At 45.4% G+C, this 19,750-nt stretch overlaps 1 protein-coding gene across 1 annotated transcript in view; it reads left to right on the plus strand.

The window, feature by feature from the left end:
* Nucleotides 1-19,750, plus strand: part of CFAP97 (cilia and flagella associated protein 97) — an 83,483-nt gene that overhangs the window by 49,626 nt on the left and 14,107 nt on the right. Inside the window, exon 5 of the mRNA XM_030191497.1 lies at nt 14,877-15,033. Within this exon, the coding sequence (XP_030047357.1) occupies nt 14,877-15,033 (157 nt within the window). The remainder of the gene's footprint in view (nt 1-14,876; nt 15,034-19,750) is intronic.

Consider the following 19,750-nt stretch of genomic DNA (forward strand, 5'->3'; position numbering starts at 1 on the left):
AAATGCATGGTGCTTAGTAGATTCAAGAATAGCTTGTTTAGTTGGTAAAAATGAAACGATAGTTATTTAGGGATTGAAGTAAACACATAGGTGAATATGGAATGGTAAGATTTGATAGGTATTGCGGTAAACCTGTCCAAAAGGCTTTAAAGGTGAGGGTTAAAAGTTTTTTGATAATTTCTCTGTGTAATGGGATGCCAATGGTATTTGTGAAATAGAGGGGAAATGTGATCAGATTTCTTAGCATATACTCTTCCATGCAATGTGCAACATACTATTTAAACACTATATTTACCCCTGTAAAGTACAAAAAATTATGAAAGGGAAAAAGCCTCAACATCCACGCCTCCACTCAACTGAAACACTTACTGGGTAAAAAGGACTTAAACAAGGTCAAATCTCTTCATTAGTGGAGGAGTAGCCTAGTGGTTAGTGCAGCGGACTCTGATCCTGGGGAACTGGGTTCGATTCCTACTGACGAGGAGCGACAGCAGCAGGCAAAACCCATCAACCAATGCCGGTCAAGCACACCGACACCGGCAGGGACTGCAGGCACCGCCCAGCGAACCGGAACACTGGACTGGAATTCCCCGGACTGGAGGACACAGGACTGGAACCCCGGACCGGAACACTGGACGGGAATCCCCCGGACTGGAGGACACAGGACTGGAACACTGGACTGAAATCCCCCAGACTGGAGGACACAAGACTGGAACACTGGACTGGAGCACACCGGACTGGTCCACACAGCTTCACCTGCACTTAGCTACTAAGCCCCCCAGGAGTTGAGCTCCTGGGTTCGAGTAGCCGGCAGGACTTACTGGACGACATAGGGACCAGGACTAGAACAAGCTGTAATTGAAGTGCACCTAACTCCTAAAGTGACCAAAAGTGTTCCTAAGCCCAGCACCAACAGAAAAACTCCTAAGCCCTCCACTAACAACAGTGCTCCTAACAGAAACTAACAGGGGTGCCCCTACGCCCTACACTAACAGAAGTGCAGGGAAGCCACAAGGAAAAGGAAGGGAAGACAAATGCCAGATCTAACACTGGTGCTTCCTAAGCACCAAGCTGCAGCAGCTAAACACGGGTTCTCACCCCGGTGCTTCCTAAGCACCAAGCTACAGCAGCTAAACACAGGTCACGAGGAAAAGCGGGGAAGACCAAGGAAACAGGCAGGAAAGCCAAATACCCAAACAGCAAAAGGTGCTTCCTAAGCACTTACTAACAAGGGTGCTCCCAGCACCAAACTCCAGCACTGCACCAACAGCAGTGCTATTCACTGTAACAAAAGGGAAAAACAGGGAAGTCAAACACACAAGACACAAGTGCACACTGCACTAAACCAACCTGGACCTAAAGCAAGTAGCCGGAAGCAAACGTTGCGAAGGCCCTGAAGGAAAGAACACCACTTCCTTATCAAGGCCCTCCCTGATGATGTCACACTCCCTAGACCCAGGCAACAGAACACTGACCCAGAGAGCACACTGAAACCCATAGAGGCCCAACCCACACCAATGCAACACCGTGAAGCACTTGAAGCCAGTAAACCCAGGGAGAGAAAGAGCAACTCAGACCATACCCACAGCTGCAGTGAAGTGAGACAATTAGCCCCATGCTGGCAGCAGCCGGCACAGAGAGAGAGAGAGAGCTAGCTCAAACAGGACAGAAAAACAGAACAGAAGCCAGCTAAAAAGCTGACCCCCAGGCAAAAGGTAAGTTTGAGAGGGGTTCTGACCACGATCATAACAGTTAGAGCCATGACTGCGTCGGTGGCTCACTTAAAATCAGCCTTCATTGAAGAGATTTGCAAGGCTGCAACGTGGTCATCAGTCCACACATTCACATCTCACTACTGCCTTCAGCAGGATACCTGACGCGATAGTCGGTTTGGGCAGTCGGTGCTGCAGAATCTGTTTGGGTTTAGAATCCAACTCCACCCTCCTAGGCCCATTTTTGTTCTGTTCCAGGCTGCACTCTCACTTAGTTGTGTTTCTTTTTAGGTCAATCTAACTTATGTCCTCGCCGTTGCGAGGCCCAATTGACCAATGTTCTTTGTTTTGAGTGAGCCTGGGGGTAGGGATACCCCAATGGTGAGAATTATTAGCCTGCTTGTCCTTGGAGAAATGAAGATATATACCTGTAGCAGGTATTCTCTGAGGACAGCAGGCTGATTATTCTCACATACCCTCCCTCCCTCCCCTTTGGATTTGTTCCAGTTCTATATTTTGCTTTTTATTAAACTGAGTAAGGACACGCTCGCTTTGCGGGCAGGAAGCCGTTCGCGCATGCGCACTGTGCTCACCCTGCGCGATGCAACGTTCCAGAGACTTCCTTTTGCTTTCAAATTTTTGTTCTGGTCTGCTGGGCCGTCGCAGACGACGACCCAATAGTGAGAATAATCAGCCTGCTGTCCTCGGAGAATACCTGCTTCAGGTATGTATCTTCATTTGTTTGAATCATGTTAACGAAATGTTTCCCTTGGGAAGAATTGTTTTACACATTTGAGTTTCCACATTTTGTGGAACATTTTCTTTGTGGTGGCAGAGGCTTGGTTTTCCAAAGTTAGATTGTTGTCTATGGTGTTGCCAAGTATTTTCAGATTGTCTGAGATTGGACGAGTGTAGTCCAGGATATTAAGGTTGTGGGGTGATTTGTGCTGTGTTGGGAAGAGAGAATGAGACAGTGTGTTTTTTCTTTATTGAGTTTCAGTTTGAATGCCAATGCCCAGGTTTCCATTAGGCTCAAGCTGTTCCTTATTGTGTTGGTGATTTCTGATGGATTCGACTTGAATGAGTTTATGTATTGTGACATCTTCATAGAGATAAGAGTTAAGGCCTTGGTTGAAAAGGGACTTGGCTAATGGGGTCATCATTAGGTTCAATAGAAAGGGTGACAGAGGCGATCTCTGCGGAACTCCGCATTCAGCTTTCCATGGTGGTGAGATGGTTGAGTTTGCCTTAACCTGATATGACCTTGTTGTTATGAACCCCTTGATCCATTTAAGTATATTCCCTCTGATTCCTATCTTGTCGAGTATTCTTAGTAGTATGTTGTGATCTACCATATCAAATGCGCTCGATGTGTCAAATTGGAGTAGGAGAATGTTTTTTCCTAGTGCTATTTCCTGTTTGAATTTGGCCAGTAGAGTAACTAGTACAGTTTCTGTACTATGAAGGGGTCTGAACCCAGATTGTGATTCATGGAGTATTGAGAATTTGTCAATATATTCATTGAGATGCTTGGCTACAATACCTTCCATCAGTTTGGTTGTCAATGGGATGGAAGCTACAGGACGGTAGTTAGTGATATCATTTGTTTTCTTCTTTGTGTCTTTTGGTTACGGTGTGAGTATGATGTTGCTTTTGGCCTCGGGGAATATACCATGTTGGAACATGTAGTTTAGGTGGGATGCAGTGGTGTGCTGGAGCCGGCTCGCAAGAGCCGGTTGTTAAATTTTGCTCGGACTTGCGAGCCAGTTGTTAGAAAGGGTGAGCCGGCTCTCCCTCCCGGATCCGGTCCCTCACCGACCCTGCCTTGGCCATCGAATTCTTTGGGGCAGGCAGTGTTGCCTGCCCGCTGCAATTGCTGACTCCCCCGCTGCCAGTTCGCGCTTTAAAAATGGCCACTGAGACTTCCAGAGGCGGCCTTGCGAGACTTCTGCTGAAGTCATGGAGGCTGCCCTGTAAGTCTCGGTGGCCATTTTGAAGCGCGATCGGGCGGTGGGGGAGAGTCAGCAATAGCAGCGGGCAGGCAACACTGCCTGCCCCGAAGAATTCGATGGCCAAGGCAGGGTTGGTGAGGGAGCGGATCTGGAGGGATGGAGAGAGGAAGGAGAATTTGCTGAACAACTCGGGAGGGGGTGGCAGGGGAGAGAAGGGAGTCGCTGGGCATGGATGGATGGAGGGGAGAGAAGGGTCACTGATGCATACAGGGCAGGGGAGAGGAGAGGAGGGTCACTGCTGTACATGGGTGGATCATGGAGGGCAGGGGAGAGTCACTGCTGGACATGGGTGGATGGAGGGCAGGGGAGAGGAGGGTCATTGGGTATAGAGGAGTGGCCTAGTGGTTAGGGTGGTGGACTTTGGTCCTGAGGAACTGAGTTTGATTCCCACTTCAGGCACAGGCAGCTCCTTGTGACTCTGGGCAAGTCACTTAACCCTCCATTGCCCCATTTAAGCCGCATTGAGCCTGCCATGAGTGGGAAAGCGCGGGGTACAAATGTAACAAAAATAAAATAAATAAATATGGGTGCATGGAGGGCAGGGAAGGGGAGAGGAGGGTCACTGCTGGACATGGGTGGATGGAGGGCAGGCAGGGGAGAGAAGGGTCGCTGGACATGGGTGCATGCAGGGCAGGGGAGAGGAGGGTCACTGCTGGACATGGGTGGATGGAGGGCAGGGGAGAGAAGGGTCACTGGACATGGGTGGATGGAGGGCAGGGGAGAGAGAAGAAATGCTGGACATGGATGGAGGGGAGGGAAGAGTGAGAAAGGAGATGAGGGAAAAGGAAGAGAGGAGAAAAACTGCACATGGATGAATAGACAGAAGCTGAGGACCAGAAATGAAGAAGAAAAGGAGGAAAGGAAAGAAATAAATGGAAAGGAAGCCCTGGAAACAGAGTTAAGAGGACAGATAGCAGCAGAATCGGATACTGGGCCAGCATGATCAGAAAAACAGTCACCAGACAACAAAGGTAGAAAAAAATCATTTTATTTTCATTATAGTGTTTGGAATATGTTCACTTTGAGAATCAGGTGCTCAACATTAAAAGTTTATATTTATTTACTTATTTATGGCATTTTATCCCACATTAAACATGAATTAGATTGGAACCTGGGATCATTTTAATTTTTTTTCCCCTGGAGTAATGCATTGCCACCCCCCCCCCCTCCCCCAGGCTCTCTCCCCGGCCATAGCCATCTCTGCAATTTGGGGGGGGGGGGGCGCAGAGGGGAACCGGGGAGAGAGCCTGTTGTTAAACATTTACCAGCACACCACCGGTGGGATGTGAAGTCTGCAATGGAACGGTCGGGAGGCGATTTCATTAAATAGTTGGGACATGCGTCCAGTTGACAGTACGCAGTTGCAACCTTGCTTGTTGCCTGTAGAACTGTTTCATCTGTGATCTGGCTGAAGTTTGACCACGTTCGATCTGCTGGGTGTTCTCCTGGGTGTGGGTCTAGTACATCAAGGAAGTTGTCAAGGTTGTTGTTTTACAGGTTTTCACGCCTACGCTCGATTTTGGACAGCACCAGCGTGTATGCCTTTTACTCCATGAGAATTCTGGAGGTACATTTGTATACGGCATTTTGAAGACCCCTGAAGAAGGCTGTTTGGCCGAAACACGGACCGTGTAGGGTCCCAATAAAACTTTTTTTGTGCTCTTACTCTGTGTTTTTTATCTTGTCTATTTTGGTTTTCTTCTGCTTTCATTGTTGTTTCATGTGTTTTTTGCGGGAGACTTGGACCCACCCTCTTTTTGTTGGTTTGTTGTTTTCTTGAGACATAGTTTTGCTTAGTTTGACAATTTTTTTCTTTGAGTATTTGCCAAGGTCATTCGCTGGCGGAATGCATTTATTTAGTGTGGTAATTGGTTTGGTGTCTAGTAGATTGTCCAAAAGCTTATATAGTTTCTTCAGGTCCTTGTAGTCAGTTCCTATTTGTTCTTTGTAGTTAATTCCGTTTGGATTTTTTTATCTCATATTTGTATTTTCTTTGTGATTCTTTCCATGTATTTAGTGTTTGTTCATTTTTTATTTTTCTCCAAGCTCGTTCTAGTTGTCTGCTATTGTTTTTCGTTTTTTCAATTCATCGTTAAACCAAGGGGTTTTATTGTGTTTGTGTGCAGTTTTAGTTCGTATTGGAACTATTTCGTTTAGAACAGAGATGCATTTTTTCCCACTCTACGATATAGTTTATCGAGTCAGTTGATGTTGACTAATTATTGTCGTATATTGATTGCCAAAATGTTTTGCGTCCACACTACCTCTAGTGTTTTATGTTATTTTTTTCGTTTGCTTGATGATGACTCTTCAGCCATTGTAGAGTCAGATTTAGTTTGAAATGATCAGACCCTGGGGTTTCCGACCATTTATGTTCTGTTATTTTGAAGTTTCGCGCTGTTACAAATTTGTGTGCGACTAAGTCAAGAGTGTGACCTTTTATGTGGGTAACATTCGCTTGTGTTCATTGCAAATTCCAAAGATGGAGGAAATTCTTAAATTCTCGCACACTATTTGAATCTAGATCTTCTAAGTGAAGGTTGATATCTCATACGACCAGTACATTTGAGTTATTTGTGCAGGTGACTGATATGAATTCCGTGAAATTTGTCTGGGATTCTTTCCACTTACCTGGTGGTCTATAAAATATGATGCAGTTCAGATGGTCGATTAGGATTTTGTGTTGTAACCTGATTGTGGCAATTTCAAGTTGAGGTGTTATTGACTCTGCTATGGTTTCAATGGTGAAGTGGGATCTGTAAATTAGTGTGATACCTCCTCCTCTTTTTTGTTTCCTGATCCAGTGTGTAATTTTGTATCCTGGGGTAGAAAGATCCAGGATTATGGTTTCATTTTGGTCATGAATCCATGTTTTGTTGATGAACTGTAAATCAAGGGCTTCAGATGTGATCCAGTCTGTTAGTGTTTCTGTTTTGCTTACTGTGGATCTGGCGTTAATATATCCCACTTGGATTTTGTGGTATGGTTCATCTATTTTGCGAATGTTTTGATGATTGTTTTGATGAGGTCGTTTGAATCCAGCCTGAAAGACCATAGATAAGTCTGCCTGGTTTTCCTTGGTTTTTGGCCATTATTTGCATAGATTCTACTGATAGATTTTGCAGGAAATACATTCCATAAGTTTTAAGTTTATGTGCTCTACTAAACTTGCTTATCGATTATCTTATTGATGTCTGTCAATCTGAACACTAGATTTAAGGCTGCTTGTACTCTGCACTGGTCTTTCTCTCTGATCAAAGTGTGCTGAGCCCCCACCCCCCCTCCATCATCCCACCTGGTTTTCTCTAAACAGTTTTGAATTGCCTAGGTGTGGTTTAATATTCTGTTTGAAATGTCAATTAGTAGTAGTTGGAGCCTCCCATGAGGTCATTTGAATCCAGCCTGAAAGACCATAGATGTCTGCCTGGTTTTCCTTGGTTTTTGGCCATTATTTGCAGGAAATACATTCCACAAGTTTTAAGTTTAGGCCCACTCACCCCATGATTTACACTTCTTAAATAGCCTTCCCAACTACACTAATTATCACAAATTTATTCCACCCAAATTACAGCTGTTCCTGAAAGTAAACCATTCATCATCATCACATTATATCCCAGCTACTACTAATACATATCCCAGTACACTTCCTCATCTTGGCACTGTCCCTGCTTAACCTCAGTCACTATATATGCACCCGTAAACACCTCAGTCACTACTTATGGCCCCTATACACATTCTCTTCCTTGCCCTGTCCCTTCCTAATCTTTTCCCCCTCCCCCTACCGCTGTCTACCGCAGGAACTCACTGCCCATCTATGTCCTCTCCCGTCCTCCTCACTACTGCAATACCCTACCCACCCCCGTCCCCCACCACCTCACCATCTCTCCTGTCCTCCTCCTTCCTAGCTCTCAACCTTCAACACCTCCTTCCTGCCATTAACCCTTCCCCATTCCTCCTAATTGCATCCCGCCTTCGTCGCCCTACCTCCCCCACCCTCCTCCGCACTCTCTTGCTCCTTCTCCAGCTATCCGCGGGAGACATCAATCCCAACCCAGGTCCCCCACACCTGTCCTTGTCTTATCCATGCAATCTCATCTCTATTCCCCTCCTCCCCCCCCCTATTCCCTCCCCTTCTCGTGTGCCCTGTGGAATGCCCGCTCGGTCTGCAACAAACTTTCCTTCACCCATGATCTCTTCATCTCCCGTTCCCTTCAACTGCTCGCCCTAACTGAAACCCTGCCCATCTTCAAATCCTTGCTCAAAGCCCACCTCTTCAATGTCGCCTTTGGCACCTAACCATTATACCTCTATTCAGGAAATCTAGACTGCCCACCTTGACATTTCATCCTTTAGATTGTAAGCTCTTTTGAGCAGGGACTGTCCTTCTTTGTTAAACTGTACAGCGCTGCGTAACCCTAGTAGCGCTTTAGAAATGTTAAGTAGTAGTAGCAGTATTTTTATTAGTTGTCGTTTGTTTGGATTTGTTTGGTGTTTTTTTTGTGATTTGTAACATTTGTTCTTGGGTCATTGATTTTCCGTTAAATGTTCTATTGTCATTTTGTTGGGAGTTGGTATGTCTTATTGTCTGGAATTGGTTGTATAGTAATGGTATAATGTTATCGTCACGAGGTGTGACAATTATTGCTTGGATCAGTGTAAAGGAGTAAATTCCTAGGAGCAGCTTTATAGTGTTAATTTTGGTTCCTTTAGTAATTAGGAGGGTGAAATCGTTATTGCTTTAGCTAGTGGTATCTGCCGTGATCTGTTAGTAAGGTATCTGCAGTGTACTCCCTATTAACCTGGATTGTTACGTGTGCAATGAGGTCATTCATAAGACCTGTTAGTGAGGTGTCTGGAGTCTACTACCTAGTTCTCGGTGGTACGATGTGGACTGCCGTGCGGGAAGGGTTTTTTTTTTTTTGAGTGTTTGTGTATGAGTGGATGTGTGATTGGTGTTTGTGGTTGCTAATATTTATGTTTGTTTATGAGATTAGGTCCCTGTATGCCTTTGCTTATCTTTTCTGTTCGCTTTTATGTTATCCTCAGGGTTCAGCAGATCTTGTTTGTGTTTCCTTGTTCAGGAGTGGTTTGGTGTGAGCTTTTTCTTTCTTCACCATTTCATATCATTTATTGGGCTTCAATTTCTCTGCGAGTGAGTTTTTCCTATCCCTTTTTTTGTTTGTTTTAGACTGTCTGGAGGTATTAACTTCCTTTTTAGTGTTCTTTGTTGCAAGGCAGGTTAGTACAGTATGGCGGACCAGTTGATCTCTACAGGAACCATTATTTATCCCCTCCGTCCGCCATCTAGCCTATCTCACCTCTCCAAGTTGATGTTTCCCCTTTCTGTTCTGTCGTTGTTGGGCGTCTTTCTGATCGTTTTATTGGTTCTGCTATCGCAGTCCTTCATTCATACTGACGACCGTTTGGATGAGGGCAGTTCTCAGAATCGGTTGACAGCAGGAATATTTCTCCTTATCAACTGCTAGCCGCCGCTACTGCTGCCATCGGTATGAGCACCGTTGCTACGATCTGCCCTGCACTTCTCGATTACTCGAGCCGGAGTTCCCTGTCGGCTTGGCTGGGAGATGGGAGTTCCTCTTCGGCTGTGGTCTGCCCTGCAGTTCTCCGGTTGTTCAAGCTGGAGTTACTTTGCCGGTTAGTCTGGCAAATGGGAGTTCCTTCTTCGCTCTCCTCACCTTGGCTGTCCTAAATTGGGGGTATCGCGCTGACCACGGGCAGTTACTCAGCTTCCTATGGTCCGGTTGTCCGAGGCATGGGTGCCGTGTCAGCTGTGTGGGGGTGGCTGTGTGCTCATCTTCGGCTCAGGGGATATTCTTTGTGTTTTGCACCCTACAATCAAGCAGTGGAACTCCTGATATTTGTATGCTGTGGGACGGTGAGAAATCTAGATCGTGGGTTCCAGTATGTGAAGTACCACAGGTGTTGCCACTTTCTCCCATTCTATTTAATATTGTCATGAGCATTTCGAGTGCTATTTTCTTACCTTCAGGAGCATATATGTTTTCTTCCACTGACAATATATTTATCTGTCTACCTGTACTGGACAATTTAGAATTGACCCATTAGCTATATCATCATGTATTAATTAGTGTACAATGTTCCCATCAATCTGTTCCCATATGGCTTATTACGGGAACATTGGACACTAAAGGGTTAATAAAATTTAAAATCATGGGTTACAAGGCATATATGTGGATGCTTAGTGCTGAAGACCAAGGTTCTTTGATTTAGCAATACTTTGCCGTCTGTTCCTGCTGTGATTCTGTTAGACTTGCATCCTGCGTTTCAAACATCCTGAATTTTAGGGATATTTTTTGATTACACCCTGTCATTTGAGCCACAAATTAGCAATCTAATAAAAAGGGTGTTTTTTAAAATCTGAGGCAGTTAAGGACAATTTGGTATGGTGTACAGCACTGCGTATGCCTTGTAGCGCTATAGAAGTGTTAAATAGTAGTAGTCCTATTTTGACACTGTACCACCAATTCAAAATGTTTACTCTTATGTATTGTCACAGCTTGATTATTGCAACTCAGTGTATGTTGGTCTTCCAAATAAAAACAATTAGATAGGTTCAGTGGTGTGCTGGTAAATTTTTAACAGGCTCTCTCCCCGGTCCACCTCTGCGCCCCCCCCCCCAAAAAAAAAAAATTGCAGAGCTGGCTATAGCCGGGGGGGGGGGGGGGGGCAATGCATTACTCTCTCTAGGAAAAAAAAATTAAGTGATCCCAGGTTCCAATCTAATTCATGTTTAATGTGGGATAAAATGCCATAAATAAGTAAATAAATATAAACTTTTAATGTTGAGCACCTGATTTTCAAAGTGAACATATTCCAAACACTATCTATATATATAAAACTCACCCTCAACGTTCTATTGTCTGCTGACGTCACTGAAGTCAGTTCGTATGTTTGAAGCTCTGAAGCCACAAAAGTCACAGTCTGTGGGCCCCACCCTCGCGTCAAACGTTATGACGTTGAGGGCGGAGCAGATTCTCACCTCCAACGATCTACTCAGGCCACAAACTCCGGATTTCCACACTGTAGCTCTGCTCCGCCCTCGCGTCAAAACGCGATGACGTCGAGGGCGGGGCACGAAAACCGCCACCCACACAGAGCTACAACGGAAACAGCAGCGCTGCATGCCACGAACCAGGTAAAACCGCGACGAGCCATGCAGCCATGAAACCCTTGCTAGTGCCCGTTTCATTGCGCTCAGAAACGGGCCTTTGTTTACTAGTAATGAAAATAAAATGATTTTTTTTTCTACCTTTGTTGTCTGGTGACTGTTTTTCTGATCATGCTGGCCCAGTATCCGATTCTGCTGCTATCTGTCCTCTTAACTCCGTTTCCAGGGCTTCCTTTCCATTTATTTCTTTCTTCCTTTCTTCTTCATTTCTGGTCCTCAGCTTCTGCCTATTTTCTTCATCCATGTGCAGTTTTTCTCCTCTCTTCCTTTTCCCTCATCTCATCTCCTTCCTCACTCTTCTGTCCCCTCCATCCATGTCCAGCATTTCTTCTCTCTCCCCTCCTCTCCATCCACCCATGTCCAGTGACCCTCCTGTCCCCTGCCCTGCATGCACCTATACCCAGTGATCCTCCTCTCCCCTGCCCTGCATGCACCCATGTCCAACCGTGACCCTCCTCTCCCCTGCCCTGCATGCACCCATGTCCAGCAGTGACCCTCCTCTCCCCTGCCCTCCATCCACCCATGTCCAGCAGTGACCCTCCTGTCCCCTGCCCTCCATCCACCCATGTCCATTGACCCTCCTGTCCCCTGCCCTGCATGCACCCATGTCCAGTAGTGACCCTCCTCTCCCCTGCCCTCCAACCACCCATGTCCATTGACCCTCCTGTCCCCTGCCCTGCATGCACCCATGTCCAGCAGTGACCCTCCTCTCTCCTGCCCTGCCCTTGCATGCACCTATAGCGACCCTTCTCTCCCTCCCCTCCCTCCATTCACAAATGCCCAGCGACTCCCTTCTCTCCCCTGCCACCCCCTCCCGAGTTCGGCGAATTCAACTCCCTCCCTTCTCCCTCCCTCCCTCCGGATCCGGTCCCTTACGTCAGCGACTTCACGAATTCTTCGGGGTCGCTGCAAGCGCGGACTCTCCCCGCTGGCGCTGCAGGTTCGCGATTCCAAAATGGCCGCCGAGACTTACAAGGGCGGTCTCCAAGACTTCGGCAGAAGTCTCGCGAGGCCGCCTCTGGAAGTCTCGGCGGCCATTTTTAAAATGCGAACCTGCAGCGCCAGCGTGGGAGAGTCAGCGCTTGCAGCGACCCCGAAGAATTCGTGAAGTCGCTGACGTAAGGGACCGGATTGGAGGGAGGAAGAGAGCCGGCTCACACAATTCAACAACCGGCTCACAAGAGCCGAGCAAAGTTAACAACTGGCTCTTGCGAGCCGTGCAAGCCGGCTCCAGCACACCACTGGATAGGTTACAACTTGTACAGAGTACAGCTGCTAAAATGATCTTTGACTTAGTAAGTATGATAGTTTAATCCATTGTAACAGATTTACATTGGTTATTAGTAAATACTAGTATTGTTTATAGGGTTTCTTGTCTGATTTTCACATCTTTACATGGTTTAGTTTTAGGTTTTGGGGGGTTTTATATGAATTACTTTATTGTTCCTTATCTCAATTAACTGTAAAATTGAATAACAGCAATATTTTCTTCTTTCCTCCAATCTATCGTCTGTGTCTAAAGAAATTATGAAAGATGTTAATCTTATCGGGCTGCTTTGTACTGGACAATCTCTTCCATTGATCTAAGACTTGAAAATTCTTATGTTTGTTTTTTGTAAAATCTTAAGGCTGTTTTATTTGATGAATATTTGTTTGCTAACCTAGGCTAGGCTACTAATTGTTGCATTTAAGGTTCTGTTGTTATTATTCCTTGTATTTTTTTTCCTATGTCTTATTGTAAACCGCTTTGGACCCTTTTGTGGCAATTTAGCGGCCTAGAAATGACAGCTTAGATTAGGGGTATCCTGAAAAAACTAACCTGTTGGTGGCCCTTGAGAGTGAAGGCTAAGGCACCCCCCCCCCCCCCAACTGCTATGTTTCACTGGGTCAGTTTGTATGTTGCAGAAGCTGGAACTGCTTCTTGCTTAGAATGTATTGGGCCAATTTTGGGGGGCAACTTACTTCCTCGGAACCCCCAGTCTGATTGGCCCACTTTTGAATGTGATACTTTTTTACTGGCTTTATCCTCACACCAAATTTGGTCCTGTTCTGTTTTAGAGAGCTATTTTGCCCTTTAACAGTCATTCTTAACATCTTATGTATAATTTCTTTCTAACATCCATTGGGTTGAAAGGATTAAAAATAGGTGGGTAAGCCTGATGCCAAGCAGGGCGGTCTTAGGCAGGGGCGACAAGAACGGTTGTACAGGGCCCCACTACGCGCCCTCCCACTCCCCGCCATTGCCGTGATCAGACTCCTTGCCTCCCCTCCCCAAGCGCAGGGTGCCCTCCCGGCAACCTACCTGAAGCCACCCTGATGGTCTAGTGGAATCTTTGGGGCAGGAAAGATCCCCAGTCTTTCCTGCCTGCTGCCAGCGCTGACCCCTCTGTTGCCGCATCGCTCTTTAAAAATGGCTGCTGAGATTTCTAGCAGCGGCCTTGCAAGACTTCTGCTGAAGTCTTGCAAGGCCGCCAGTGGAAGTCTTGGCAGCCATTTAAAGAAGATGTGGCAATAGAAGGGTCTGCGCCGGCGGCAGTAGGTGGGTGGAGAGGGGGAGCATACTGTAAAAAAAAAAAAAAAAAATCAAGGTATATCTGTTTGGAGGGGCTGGTAAAGGGATGGGGAGGGGAAGATACTGAAAAAAAATATCTGTGTCATTTGGAGGGGCTGGTTAAAGGGACACCCTAGTACTATTATATTTGTGCAGAGATATTTTTTTCTCCTGGTAAAGGGCCACTAAACAGACATCATGTTATGAGAATTAGTTGCTCAACGTTCAGCGTTTCTATTTATTTACTTATTTATTGCATTTTATCCCACATTAAACATGAATTAGATTGAAACCTGGGAACATTTAAAATCTTTTTTTTTTCCTGTGCCTACATCTAAAGAAAAAAAAAATGGCATGTGGGAACTTGCTACTTTTGCTTGGGGAATGCAGTGGTATAGTATAAAAATGCACTTGCCTTTTATTTTATTATTACTGTTCACAGATAAGATATTGATTAATGAGGGAAGGGTTTCCTTCGTGCAGAACTGTCCAGAATCAGTCTAAATGTGCCAACATTGTCCAGTTCAGCACACTATTAGCAGCCAAGTTCATAGAAAATTATGTTCAGTGAAAAATAAATCTGTTGGCTCAGGCTGCTTGCTATGTGAATATTCAATCACTTTTTCTTTATTGCTACCAAGTATTATATATTAAAGGTATTTATCCAGTCCTTACATGCATATGGTTTTGCTTTTTAAACCCAAAGGTTTCCTATGATAGCACTTTACATATTTGAATTAGTTTTTCTGTACAAGTTTTGCTTGATCTGTCTTTATTTGAAATAAAAAAATGTTTCAAACGCATCTTGTCAACAAGGTGTGGGGCTAGGTGGGGGGGAGGGGGCACCAAACAGGGCTGCATAGGGCCCTGCAGTTGCTAAGACCGGCCCTGATGCCGGGTAAGTTATGAAGTGTCCTCCAGCTCCTAATCTACATGTCATTTTCTGTATTTTAATGCTCTGACTGAACAATCACACTAAAATATTGCTGATGTTTCTCATAATTTAGAAAAAAAATAACTTGTAGAGCTAGTGTGCCTCTGCTGACCTTTTCAGATTTTTTTTTTTCCAGTTTAAAGCGCCTTTACCTTTGGTATTAGGGGGAGGGGAGTTCTTATTAACTAAAGAGCAAAGATGATGAACATGATTGTAAATGTATCAGACAGAAACAGAAAAAAAACCATGGGAACCCTGAACTTTTAACAGGACTCTCAAGTAAAGAAAAGAACTGCTCTAAAATTTAAAACATAAAAATCTGATAGCATCTAAATACTCTTCCTGTTAGAAAGTAGGGTAAAATACAGAACGACATCAGCATTATTTTTGAATGTGTCTAGGAGGAACCCTTTGCTTTCCTAGGTTTTATTATTAATTGAACTTTATCTGTTTGAAGGCTTTACTGAAGAGACTGGAAGCAGTGAAGCCAACCACTGGTATAACACGCTCAGAGCAATTGATGGATTATCATCGGCAGTCCAGCTATCTGTGTACAACAGTATTATCACCCAGACCTGGAAAGTCTGCTGCAAGCAGACTAAGTCTGACATCAGGCAAGTTTTCCCCCTCCCCCAATCTGAGTCTAACACTGATACTGATTACCACAGCTGACCAGCACTGGATAATGTATTAGCATAGTTATAGCCAGTGTCCGCTTTGTTCATTGCTGCTTGCAAAGCAGTTTGTTGCTTCTGAACTGTGTGCCACTGGCCTTACTTCAGTGTTATGATAGTGAACTAAAGAACACTGGGTGATGTTGGCTTTGTGTGATTCGGTAAAGGGAGCCAGGCAACACTAACGCAAGCTAAGAAGTCAGAGTGAGGGGAGTTAAAGGGAAAAGCAGACACAGGAAGAAGAGGAGGTAGAGCAGGCAGAAAGAGAGGCTTTAATGAGAATGTAAGTAAGAGGACAAATACAAAAGGGACAGAAGTGGAAGAAAGTTAAACAAGTAAAGGAAATGGGAAAGAAAACTAAAATGACAAATTGAATCATGAAATTGAAGAAAATTCAGTATAGCAAGCACTTATTTTTTTTATTTCTAACCTTATTAAGTAGAACAACAGTCACACAAATACACAGTCTGCAAAATATAGTAAGAGGATGGTAGCTATAACATTAATTACCATCTGTCCCAAGCTTAATCATACATGACATCAACCCGTAAGTGTCAGACCAAAGCAAATATACCAGCCCAATAACAATGTTTACTGAGCCCAGCTCTTGAAGGGATATACCTTCCAGAGGGATCTCTTCCTCACCAAATCAAGCCTTAGGCTCAGCTGCTCAGAACATATGACCAATAGAAGGACAAAATAAATTCATATGTCATCAAATCATTCCTCAGATATCAAAATCCACAATAACGTCCAGAATAAAGTGAAAAAGTAAACAATACCTCTTTCACAATATATACTTTGACAAAGGTAAATACATTTAAATACAAATGAACTCTTATAATATAGTCCTACAGATTATACATCTAATATAATAAAAGGCACCCTCAACGTTCTGAGGACAACGTTCTGAAGTCACTCAGACTCCCAGAACGGTTCGTAAGTTCGTGGTGGTGAAGCCACTGAACGACTTGCTGCCCCGCCCTCAGGGACCGCATCAAGGAAGGGGGAGGAGTAGGGAAACACGCGGAGCGTGTTTCCCTACTCCTCCCCCTGCCAAGGAAACGCTGGCTACCAACCACGCCGCGCGCCTCAGGTAGCCCCGCCCGCCCGAGCACCACTCTCCCTCCCTCCCAAGTTCAGGAACGCGCGACGGCGACGTGGTGGGGGCGCTCCGCCCCAGATGTCAGCGGGTGGGGGGTGCTCCGAGTCCTCTCCCAGCAACGTGCGACGGCGACGTGGTGGGGGCGCTCCGCCCCAGATGTCAGCGGGTGGGGGGTGCTGCGAGTCCGCTCCCGGCGCTGTCCTGCCTTTAAAACCCAATTTGAAGTGCTGAAATAACAGGCAGCAGCGCCTCGCGTCTGCCCTTCTACTAAAAATCTCTTCGACGACGTCATTGGGCCTTCCCACATTGAGTCCCGCCCTCCTCAGGTAACTTCCAATTACCGCGAGGGCGGGTGGGACTCAATGTGGGAAGGCCCAATGACGTCGTGGAAGAGATTTTTAGTAGAAGGGCAGACGCGAGGCGCTGCTGCCTGTTACTCCAGTGCTTCAAATTGGGGTTTTTTTTAAGGCAGTGAGGGTGGTGGGCCTGGGCGGCAGGAGAATGGAGCTGGTAGGTAGGGAGGGACTCAGATGGGAGAAGGGTGTGGGGCTCTCAGGTGGGGGGGAGGGGGTTCTCAAATGGGAAGGAGACTGGGGTGGGAGGGGTTCATGGATTGGAGAAGCAGAAGGGGTTGGGGAGGGGGTTCTTGGATAGTTGAAGGGGACGGGTGGGGAGGGGACTGGGGTTCTTGGATGGGAGAGACTGGGGAGGGGGTTCTCGGATGGGAGAAGGGGACGGATGGGGAGAGGACTGGGATTCTTGAATGGGAGAAGGGGACTGAGGTGGGGAGGGGGTTCTGGATACTTGAAGAGGACGAGTGGGGAGGGGACTGGAGTTTTTGGATGGGAGAGACTGGGGAGGGGGTTCTTGAATGGGAGAAGGAGACTGAGGTGGGGAGGGGGTTCTTGGATGCTTGAAGGGGACGGGTGGGAAGGGCACTGGGGTTTTTGGATGGGAGAGACTGGGGAGGGGGTTCTCGGATTGGAGTAGGGGACGGGTGGGGAGGGGACTGGGGTTTTTGGATGGGAGAGACTGGGGAGGGGGTTCTTGAATGAGAGAAGGGGACTGAGGTGGGGAGGGGGTTCAAGGATGGGAGCGCTTCATGAAACCCCATACACACACACTCACTCTCTCATCTGGCAGCGCTTCCTGTACCCCCTGCCCCCCCCCCCCCCCCCCCACACACACACACTCCCTCACTCTGTCATCTGCCATTGCTTCCTGAACCCCCCCCCCCCCCCACACACACACACACATACTCACTTACTTTCATCTGGCAGCGCATCCAGAATCCCCACACCCCTCTTCTTCCAAGCTGAACCCCTCCAACACATCCCCCCCACCCCACACACACACTCTCTCTCTCTCTCTCCTCCAGCACACCAATTGCTTAGGTGCAGTGGCAGCAATCTCAGACACCAGAGAAAGAGGGGGGCCTGACACCATAGAGAGAGAGGGAGGGAGGGAGGGAGGTATCTCTGTCACACACACACACACTCTCTCTCTCACAGACAATGTGTTTCTGTCTCTCACTCTCATACACTCTATGTCTCACATTGTATCACATTCACTCTCTATGTGTCACACAGTCACTTACATACTCGCTTGGTCTCATACACTCAGTCTCACAGACAATCTGTGCCTCACACACACTCTCATTCACGCATACACTGTATCTGTGTGAAACACACTCTCTCTCTATCACACTGTGTCTCCCATACGCAATTGCACACACTCTCATTCTCACACACACACTCTCTCACAGACACGCTCACACCCAGACTCACTCTCTCTCACACACACACACTCACACTTTCACTCTCTCTATCACACACAGTCACTCTCACATACACTCTCCAAAACATACACATTATGAGGAAAACCTTGCTAGCGCCCGTTTCATATGTGTCAGAAACGGGCCTTTTTTACTAGTGTTATTATAATATGTATAATCTGTAGGACGATATTATATGGGACCTTCATAAATAAGGTACGGAAATCTGTTAATTTCTTTCACAAGTTTCAATCACAACCTTAAGAAGTTTAATCATGTGTCCCATAATATTGCTGGGGTAAATTAGCGAATAATGATTGAAGCGGGCAAACTCTGATGCAGAGCTCGGGCTTGAACTATGATTACATTGGTGTGGTCTTTTCTAATGGAATATTTTTGAATTTATACTTAAGATAATTTTTAAAAAATTTTCTCAAAAATCATATATATTATTTGTCTCCAATATGAGACATATGATTGCACTCTTGAAATAATCTCTTATGAAAAATAATAATATTGGAATGAATTCCAGAGTTTAATTACATGTTAAGTGATGAAATATTTATTGTATGCCTCCTATCACTTGTATTTTTGGAAAGAATAAACAAGCGATTCACTTCTACTTGTTTCACTCAGTATTTTGTAATAGAGGTCGATGGTATAGCAAAGAGAAGGGAGCAAAGTGCAAACAAAAAGTCCAAACAGCAAAACAGAAAGTACCAGGAGTGAAACAAGTAGAATATAATAATTTCCCCTTGGCTCTCTCTTCTCTAAGCTGAAGGGCCCTAGCTGCTTTAGCCATTCCTTATAGGGAAGTTGTTGCATCCCGTTATCGTTTTTGTTGACCTCCTCTGATTGCAGCTTTCTATGCCTGGTCTTACATCTTTGGCGTTATTGATGGTAAATCATTCCCTTCCCTTTTAACGGGATGGTGCCACGTGTATGGAAGCATTTGTTGGTACATCTGTTGTTAAAAGGTAGGTTGTTAGATCCGTTGTTGGAAAATTATCAACCAGTATCTAATCAGTGTGCTCTGATAAAAGTAGTTGAAATGATTGTTGAGTCTTGTAATGTCTTACACCCACATAAGACTGCTTATCGTAAGGGATATGGTACTGAGACGATGTTGGCAGAGGTTTTTGAGCAAGACCCAAGTGTTCTGTCCTGGTTTTACAGCCTGCTTCACTGGAGTTCAATAGGTAATGTTGAGAGAAATTCCAAGAATGGTGAGCAATCAGTGGTAATTTTTCCTGGTGGACAATAGAATAAGCAAAAGGCTATGAATTTGCATTCTATATCTAGGAGTTCTGCAAATTCAGATGATTCTGCACATAGCATTTTAAGTGATAACTTTTTTATAAAATATAGCTCCTTCTCCTCCTCTTGTAAGATCTGCATGACCATTCCTATTTATATTCCTTGGGGCAACATTGCCTATTACCAAGTCTGACTTTAACAGCTATGATTCTGTAATACAAAGTACGTCAAAATTATGCTGAACAATTAGTTTGTGTATCAGTATAATCTTGTTATGAACAGACCTTGTATTTAGTAAGCCTACTTTCAAGTCAGAGGTTTCATCTATGTGAACATTCACATTTTTCAGAGCTGTTGTAACATCGGACGCTTTTTTTTCAAAATTTACATAAGTTAGTAAGAGGTCCATATCGTTCCCTGTTCGAGATTACTTCTATCGGCCTGTATAAACACCTGCCTAGCCCTAGTGATTGAAAACACGATATTGAAGCATCACCCTCACTGGCAAGAATGAGGCTGGA

Source organism: Microcaecilia unicolor, chromosome 2 (assembly GCF_901765095.1).
Source record: "Microcaecilia unicolor chromosome 2, aMicUni1.1, whole genome shotgun sequence".
Classification (NCBI taxonomy): domain Eukaryota; kingdom Metazoa; phylum Chordata; class Amphibia; order Gymnophiona; family Siphonopidae; genus Microcaecilia; species Microcaecilia unicolor.